A 9917-nucleotide genomic window follows, 5' to 3' on the forward strand; every position below is an offset into this window, starting at 1 on the left:
CGCAATTGTTTGGTGTGTTGTGAAGCGAGTGATTCCATGGAAATATATGCAGCTATGGTTAAGTTTTCAAGGGTACTCGGAATCAACTCAATGGAGTATTCAGCTCTGCTTTCGAGAAATAAATACAGTGGTTGATGGATTGGCCAAGCATGCCGCAGCGACCATAATCTCAAATCAATGGGAGAGTCCTCCCAGTTTTTCTGTATATAATATTGAATCAGACGATATGGGTAAATCTTGTTTCAGGTTTTCTTGATCTTGGTGTTGGCTATTGTGAGGATCTCAATTTCCCCTTTGCTAATGGCAATGCCGAAGGTGGAGGTGGAAATTGAGTCAATGTGAGTTTCCCTATTGGGTTTTGAACTATTTCATGTTTATATTTTTTTTTAATATATTCTTTTGCTGACCTTAAGCAAGAAAGAAAAAATTAAAAAATTAAAAAATTATAGTATATGTATGAATTTTTTATGTATGAAAATGATCGGTACGTCAAAGTTGTTTCCAACGAAGGAACATAGAAGGATAATGGGATCTTTTCTATCCACTTTGCTGGAAAGAGAGAGTCAAGGGAGGACCATTAGGGGTTCCATCAATATCTCACTCCATCCAAATATTGGGAATGTCATTGACGACTGGATGTAAGTTTTAAAGCATAGTTTCATGAAAAAAGGTTTTAAGCATAGTTTCATGTTTACCAAGAAACGTGAAAGTGAGACTCCAAGTCAAGATACTATAGAACCTTTGAGCTCAAGAGCAAGATAAGATATGATATGGGCCAATTAAGAAGTTGATTTTAGCATGTTATGAAAGATGTTCTTATGTATGTATAAGAAAGATATGACAATATAAATATATATATTGTTGTACTAAGTGTGTTTATGTCATGTTCCATTTTATTGAGCTAATTTTCTTTAGCTTTCCCCATTATAATTTCATGTCTCAAAGATCAGGTGTAGCTTGATACAGAGTAAAGAACAATTGAGCAATATTGAAGAATTGTATTTTTGGAGAATTAACTATTTTTATTTGTACTTCGTTCTCCGGAGAATCGATATGTATATGTTGTACAAATGATAAATCGATTGATATGTAGTATGATATTTTGTGTATAAATGATGAAATTGATTAGAGTGCGGGAGCATGGAGGGCCTCGTGAATAGTATGACGAATAGTAGTGGTGGGTCCATGATTAGTTGATCAAAAGTTTCAAGGTTCTAAAGTTGATTGATCATTTTTATTCGGTTATTCAACGGTGGTCCGAGAGGGCCTACACCCATCTTTAACCCGGATTTGGGAGAGTTTCACCTTTTCAAGGATTTAGTTATCAGTATTGGTATAGGTATTTGTTTGAAGCGATCACTTTTATCCTAACTTTTCACAAAAAAATAGATTTTATTTACATTTCTTCCTCTGAAATGATACTGATAATTGATCCAAATAAGATAGATATTGGTATAAATCGACATGGCCGATACAACTGATACACGAAATCTAATACCGATACATAGAACCATGCTCCTTTTAGTTGGGAACTTGAGATAAGCCTGAATTATTATTATTGTTATTATATTATAGAGACCTTCCTTTCTTTGGTCATTCAAATTGTCCCACATGCAACTCTTTTCCGTTCAAAGGTTTTATTAGCCTTATACAATATAAATTCAAGGCATTAACAACACCTTTCACCAATCCAAACAGTTTTAAGTCACGGAGTGATACTTACTGATTGATTAATGAGTCAACCAGCTTGGTGAAAGCAGTCATAGAAGATCCAGAATCGGACCACACGGCCATGGCCTCTTCCTTCATCTTCCGACTCCGTTCTCTAAGCACTCTCCCTTCTTCCGATTCCATCAAATCTGTCACCCTCTTCTCGACCTCCGCCGCACTCACTAACCCATCTTCCGATTCCTCCATCGGCATTGCCAACTTCATCCATTCCACCAAAAACACCTTATTCATACGTTGCTCGGCATAGAGAGGCCATGCCACCATAGGCACCCCTGAGGACACTGCTTCCAATATGGAGTTCCACCCACAATGAGTCACGAACCCACCCACCGATTCATGACCCAGCACTTCAACTTGTGGTGCCCACGATTTCACCACAAGTCCCCTTTCCTTGTTCCGCTCCAAGAAGCCTTCTGGTAACAGGGCCTCCAGATCTGGGTCTTTATTTTCCACCGTGAAGTGTTTGCTATTGTCCTCAGAGACCGGCTTCCGCACAACCCACAAAAACCTCTGCCCACTCTTCTCCAACCCAATAGCGATCTTCCTAACCTGCGCTGTCGAAAACACACCTCGGCTTCCAAAACTCAGGAATACGACGCTTTGACTCGGTTGCCCATCAAGCCATGACATGCACTGACTTACAGCTTCACCCTCATTCTTAGGGGCGGCTATCAATGGTCCGACGCAGTAAACAGGTGGGGTTGGAGCATCTGGTACGCAAAGCCCATCAGTGATGGCTTTGATCGATCTAGACTCAAGACACTTAAAGGTGTTCACCATAATTCCCTTTGATCTGCGTAGGTTTAGACCAATATCTATGAAGTCATAGTAGATCTGGTGCTCTCGATCCTGTACCCGTTCGGGCAAGTCTGAGGCTGGCATTGGTGGCACGCCCGGGAAGTGGACATGGGTGGTGGGTATGTCTTTGAAGCTCTTGGTGGTTTGATTGTGAATAGTTGGGAGATAGAGAAAGAAGGAGAGTGCGACAGCGCCGCTAGTGAAAAAGTAGTAGGTGGAGATGCCAAGATTGGATGCCACACTTAGGGCTGGGGTACAGAACATATCTATGACAAAGGCTCGAACACTAGAGATCTTGGAGATAGTTTGGAGAGCATGGCTGAGATTAGGGTTGTTGAGGTGAATGAATTCTGAACGGATCGATGAACGGTTTAAATTGGAAGAAGGTTTCATGGAAATGTAGGGGAGGCGGTGGAAGGTAATGGAATTTGTGGTTTCCGAGATGTGGCGAAGGAAGGCGGTGTCATCGGGGGTGTCGAGAGGTCCCTCTGCGATGACGATTGTGACAGAGAAGCGGTGGTGGTGGTGGCGGAGAATGAGCTTGCCGAACTCCACCATTGATACGAGGTGGCCAAGAGCCATTGTCGGGTATAACACTATAGTGCCTTCCATTTTTCTTCCTTTAGCTTTCTCTTCTTCCAGTGTTGTTTCTCCCAATGGTATAATGAGTGTCTTAAGGGCCTGTTTGATAACGTTCGTCCGTCTCTGTTTCAATGGCCTAAAACCGTGGAATATAGATACAAAGTCTGGATCAGGTTCATATTGTCCCGGATTCATAGCTGGAATCCACTTAGTCTCTCAAGAAGAGAGAGATTAAGTGGATTCTGAATGTCGATCAGACACGGGAGGAACTGATCGAGACTCACTGTGTAGCATGGATTTAGGGGATTCTAGAAGATCCACGCTTTCCTGTTTTGGTGGGTCATTTGAGATCTTTTTGATGACTTATGTTGTGTCAAGTGATATCTATATGATGTGATCAATTATGTAACGCACACATTAGCAACGGAAAGTGTTAGATCAAACACCAAGAAATACGAATAATAAAGAGACAATAGATCTGTACGACATAGAGATTTAACGAAGTTCACACACCAGGGTGGTGTGCTATGTCCTCGGGCGAAGAAGAAGATGATTCACTATGCAAAGGAGAGATTACACCCTAGCAACGGCAAGAAAAAAAAACTCGCCCTAAAACCCTAGTTGCGTGAAAATCCTGGAATACAATGACTTTCTCAACAAGCAACAGTACATTATATATACTCCAAATCACGGGTCGACCCATCAGGTCACGGTCGAACCATACTGTGGAGGTTACACCCCCGCACCCCCATACGAGATCAGTGATGGGCTCCGGGCTTGGGCCGATAAGGCCCTTTGCTTCTATCACAGATCTTAGAAAATTTTCCATTTGGGTCGCCACCAAAATATGTCGGATCGGGTCAACAAATCTCCATCTTGGCTTGAATTCTCCTCCAACAGATAAACAAATAGCTAATATCTTCATCTTCTCCAATAGCCCTCCAAAGGGCTGAACTCAAACACGACAAACACTAAGTAAGTTCAAGCAATGCTCGAACTTACCAACACATAAAGGCTTAGTCAACATATCAGCTGGATTGTCTTCAGTACCAATCTTCAACACTTAAATATTACCTTGAGAAATCATCTCTTTTATGAAATGATACCGAACATCAATGTGCTTTGTCCTCTCATGATACATTGGATCTTTAGTCAAGTGAATAACACTCTGGCTATCACAATAGACAACAGTCACCCTATGATCCATACTGAGTTCTCTCAACAAACCTCTAAGCCAAATAGTTTCTTTAATTGCCTCAGTCACTGCCATATACTCTGCTTCAGTAGTAGATAATGCAACTGTAGCCTGTAAAGTAGCTTTCCAACTAACCGTACTTCCTCCAAGAGTAAATATATAGCCTGTGAGTGACCTCCTCTTGTCAAGATCACCTACATAATCTGAATCAACATAACCAGATAAATTATCACCATTCCTTCCAAACTCCAAACAAACACTAGAGGTCCCTTTCAAGTACTAAGTATCCTCTTCACTGCTTCTTAATGAGCTTTACCTGGACATGACAAATATCTGCTCACCACACTGACAGCTTGTGAAATGTCAGGACGAGTGCAAACCATGGCATACATAATGGAGCCAACTGCACTAGAGTATGGAACACGTGACATGTACTCCACCTCTTCATCTGTCTTAGGTGATAGAGCAGTTGAAAGTCTAAAATGAGATGCAAGATGAGTAGTTACAGGTTTGGCATCTTTCATGCCAAAACAATTCAATACCTTCTCAGTGTACTTTTATTGAAATAGACACAGTTTTCCTGCTTTTCTATTCCTCTTGATCTCTATACCAAGGATATTCTTTGCTGTCCCCAAATCTTTCATTTCAAATTCAGAACTTAATTGTTCCTTCAACCTATTGACCTCATTCCTATCTTTTGCTGCAATCAACATATCATCAATATAAAGCAACAAATATATGAATGACCCATCATAGAGCTTTCTGAAATAAACACAACAGTCATATTGACACCTGGAGTATCGAAAACTAGCCATAACTGAATCAAACCTTTTATACCACTGTCTAGGAGACTGTTTCAAACCATATAGGGACTTCTTCAACAAGCATACATGGTCCTCCTTACCTTCAATAACAAACCCTTCAGGTTGATGCATATAAATCTGTTCTTCTAGTTCACCATGCAAGAATGTTGTTTTCACATCAAGTTGCTCTAACTCCAAATCATGCATAGCAACTAAAGCAAGTAGGACACGAATAGAACTATGCTTAACAACAGGTGAGAAACATCATTAAAATCAATTCCTTATACCTGACTGTAGCCCTTTGCAACTAAATGTGCCTTGTACCTAGCATCTTCAACACCTGAAGCAGATTCCTTCTTCTTGAAGACCCATTTGCAACCAACAATTTTCTTCCTTGTTCTCGGCTTCACAAGCTCCCAAGTTTGATTTTTATGAAGAGATTCCATCTCCTCATTCATGACAATCAACCATTTTGTAGAATCAATTGAAGCAACAACTTCAGAAAGTGTTACAGGCTCACTATTTTCAATTATATCTGCAACAGACAATGCATAAGCAACAAATTCAGCATGCCCATACTTTTGTGGTTGTCTAATATTCCTCCTTGGTCTATCCTTGGCAATGTTGTACCGCTCTTCTTCTTGATTCTCTTGAGCATCATCTCTTTCAGTAAAAGTAGGCAACTTGACTAAAATAGATTGTGCTTTGTTTGAAGATGAACCACCAATTTCAAACTCCACCTTCTCTCTAGATTTTTCTTGACCTTCATCACAATGAATAGGAGATTCTTTCATAGGATGCAACATAGCAGATTCATCAAAAGTAACATCTCTGCTAATAAAAAATTTTGGAGACTTTGGATCAGAACACCACAACCTGTATCCTTTCACTCCAGATCCATACCCAAGAAAAATGCATTTCTTAGCCCTAGGTTCCAACTTCCCTTCATTTATATGTGCATAAGCAGGACATCCAAATACTTTTAAATTTGAGTAGTTTGCAGGTTTACCTGACCAAACTTCTTCTGGAGTCTTGCACTCAATAGTTGTGCAAGGAGATCGATTCACCAACAAGGTTGTTGTGTTAACTGCTCTGCCCAGAACTCCTTGTCCAATCCTGCATTTGATACACCTTGCCTTTTCTAACAAGGTTCTATTCATACGCTCCGCCACTCCATTCTGTTGGGGTGTTTTAACAACTGTATGATGTCTTGCAATACCTTCATTTTTGCAGAACTCATTAAAGTCACCTTCACAAAACTCTAGGCCATTATCGGTTCTCAACCTTTTAATTTGTTTCCCGATCTGTTTCTCAAGCAAATTCTTTCACTGTTTGAAAGTGACAAATAATTCATTTTTGTGCTTCAAGAAATAGACCCAAACCTTCCTAGAGAAATCGTTAATGAAAGTAAGCAAGTATCTTGCACCAGCCCCCTTTGAAGCAACCCTGGAGGGCCCCCATAGGTCTGAATGAATGTAGTCCAAAGTTCCCTTGGTCCTGTGAATAGCAGTACCGAAACTAACTCTTTTCTGCTTCCCAAACACACAATGCTCACAGAACTCCATTGCTCCTGTACTCTGACCATACAACAAGCCCCTTTTACTTAATAGTGCCATCCCATCCCTCTTTCACTCATATGGCCTAACCTCATGTGCCATAAATTTGTGACATCTGATTCAGACATAGATGATGAAGCTGCTGCAATAGACCCAGTGACTATAGTACCCTGCAACACATACAAACTGTCAATCTTGATTCCTTTCATCTATAAGAGAACACCCTTGCTGATCTTCATGACTCCATCTTCAGCTGTATACTTACACCCATTTGAATCAAGAGTGCCTAAACTGATGAGATTTTTCTTCAAATCAGGGACATGCCTGACATTAGACAAAGTTCTGACAATGCCATCATACATCTTGATATTGATCGTTTCCATTCCAATATTCTTACAAGAAGCATTATTTCCCATCAACACAACTCCACCTCGAACTGATTCGTATGTAGAGAACCATTCATGATTGGGACACATATGGTAGGAACAATCAGAGTCAAGAATCCATTCATACTGTGATCTAACTTTATCATCAGTCACCAAAAGCATATCAGACTCACTTTCATCTTCAGCAATACTAGCTTCTGCAGAATCATCTCTTTTCTGTTGATTTTGAGCACCACCACCTACATCCTGCTTATTTAAAAGCTTATAGCATTCAGATTTAATATGCCCCTTTTTCTTATAGTAATTGCAGGTTAAATTCTTGTGCTTAGATTTTGATCTAGCCTTCTTTTTGTCACCATCTGAACCCCCTTCACTCGTTCTCCCTCTAGCTACCAAACCAACACCATCAGATTTATTGGTAGTTGTCAACTCATCATCAATCTTCTACTTGCTTTGCAGATTCGTTTTGACATCCTTAATAGAGATTGTCTCTCTACTATGAATCATAGTATCCCTAAAATGCTTATAAGATGGAGGCAGAGAACATAACAATAATAGGGCCAAATGTTCATCGTCTATTTTAACATCTATCATTTTCAAATCAATAACAATAGAATTGAACTCAGATATATGGGATTTAATAGAAATAACTTCACCCATATGAAGGGTATACAGTTATTGCTTCAATCTCAACCTATTGGTGAGGGATTTGGTGAGGTAGAGGTTCTCTAACTTCACCCATAACTCTGCAGCCGTTTTCTCTGAGAGAACTTCCTGTAGAACATCATTCGAAAGACACAACTGAATAGCTGAAAGGGCTTTATCATCCAAATCGCTCCAATCATCATCGGACATAGTTGTAGGTTTCTTCGCCTTTCCAAATAGGGTTTTCTTCAAACCCTGTTGCGTGAGAACAGCCATCATTCGAACCTACCATAAACTAAAACTGATGTTGCCATTAAACCTATCAATATCGTATTTCGTTGAAGCCATGGATTGAAATAACCCAGAGCTCTGATACTAGTTTTGTAATATCCCGCTTCTTAAACCCGGTCTGATTTCGTGGTTGAACCGGTTTAACCATGCAGGAACCGAGCCAGAGGATGTTAGAGCGGGTTCCTTATGGGCTATGATGGCACGGGTGACCTTAAACACCGGCTGGCCCGACAAGTCCGAGCCAGTGCCAGAAGAGACGGGAGTGCCCAAACCGTGTACGTGCACCTACCATAAGGCTATGTACGGATAGAACAGGTATTATATCGTATTTTAAGGTTATATACGTATGCTACATTGTATGCTTGGGGTAGGGTCCGAGCCGAGGTCAGAGCCCGGTCAAAATCCCAAGTTTTGACTCTCGAATGGGTATGTCGGGTGGGTACACCCACCCACCTGAGTGACCCACCCAACACTATTCACTTAATTAGGAATAGTATATAAAGCTTATGACTTCTTTTCTTTCCATTTATTACCCCCGTACGTTTGGTGAGAAAAGTAAAGAGGAGAGAGAAAAAGAAAGGGAAGAAGAAAGGAAGAGGAAGAAAGGAAGGATTTCAGCGGCGCCGAAGCTCGATCTTGCCATTCCGGTGCCGGAATAGTAATCTTCAACTCGGGATCTACAGTTGGAGGTAAGAAAAGTTGGGTTTTATGAACATTCACCATACCCACGCTTTAAACCCTTGATTCGAGTATGGTTTCTTAAGATCTTGTAGACACCCTTTGAAATGATGAATCTAAGGTTTAATAGATGATTTATGTGTTGATCTTGAAGGATTTGAAGAGACATTGACAAGGTAGAAGGAGCATTGTGAGTTGGAAGTGATTTGGAGGGTTTGAAGTCATTCTTGAGCAAAGAAGGTAAGATGGTTCCCCTCACTTGAATCTAACTTAGATCTAAGCTAGAACCCTCCTATGGGACTTTAAAGGTGTGAGGAATGGGTTGAGAAAAGCCCTATTTGGGTCCCCAAGGAATGGGGGAAGTTGAGAAGAAACTGGAGTTTTTCCGCCAAAACCGACGGGTAGGACCGGTGGGTAGACAACCCGCCTGAGTCACCCACCTGAGAGGACCAGGGGGGTTCTGGCCAAACCGGCGGGTAGGACCGGCGGGTCCATACCCGCCGGTCCAAAACCGGCGGGTAGGACCGGTGGGTAGACAACCCACCTGAGTGACCCACCCGAGTGGCCAGAATGTGATTTTTAGGTCCGATCGAGCCCAAATCGGACGTGGGACCTTCTTTCGACGTTCTAAACACGATTTTGACGTCGGATTTCATTAATTTTGATTCTAAAATGGTGAAGTACTAACCCCGCTCAATTTTGTTAGGTTCACCAAAGCCTTCCCGATTCGCTCCGGATCTCACCCGTACCGAGCGGGACTCCTTATACGCTACAAGTAAGTGGAGAGAGGACGTTTGGCCTTGTTTCAAGGAATTTGTTTGGCATTCATATAACCATATCTAATCTAGTCATGTCATCATGAATGTGCTATATAGATTAGTCATTCCACTCATTGATGTGCATTTATGCGATGTTTACTTTTCAAATGTAATTGAATGTAATGTTATATGTTGAATGTGGGCATCATGTTGCATAATGCATCGATAGATTAGATGCCGTGGTCGGCTTGGAAACGAATGCATTGGTGGCCCGTGATATGGGACACGGAGGCACTATGCAGTCGTACTACATGTAGGAGCATGCGGTATTAGGATTTTCACCATCCCGTGCTACGACCCTTCCCAACAGGGGTTAAGGTGTTGGGTTGCCATTTGGGGGGAAGCAGTGGTCGCGGTCGTCGGGTCACTGTGGTGGTTAGACATAACGCCCGACGGGTCATGTAGGACAGTCGGCAACCCCGGTGGTACATTCA

General features: G+C 41.4%; 1 protein-coding gene across 1 annotated transcript; it reads right to left on the reverse strand.

The window, feature by feature from the left end:
- Window positions 1-1571: 1571 nt before the first annotated feature.
- LOC122066149 (UDP-glycosyltransferase 88F4-like) lies at window positions 1572-3321 on the reverse strand. The gene has a single exon (XM_042629975.1). The coding sequence runs from the start codon at window positions 3304-3306 to the stop codon at window positions 1720-1722; it is 1587 nt and encodes a 528-aa protein (XP_042485909.1). The 5' UTR covers window positions 3307-3321; the 3' UTR covers window positions 1572-1719.
- Window positions 3322-9917: the final 6596 nt, after the last annotated feature.

The sequence above is a fragment of the Macadamia integrifolia genome, unplaced genomic scaffold (assembly GCF_013358625.1).
Source record: "Macadamia integrifolia cultivar HAES 741 unplaced genomic scaffold, SCU_Mint_v3 scaffold2264, whole genome shotgun sequence".
In the NCBI taxonomy this organism is placed as follows: domain Eukaryota; kingdom Viridiplantae; phylum Streptophyta; class Magnoliopsida; order Proteales; family Proteaceae; genus Macadamia; species Macadamia integrifolia.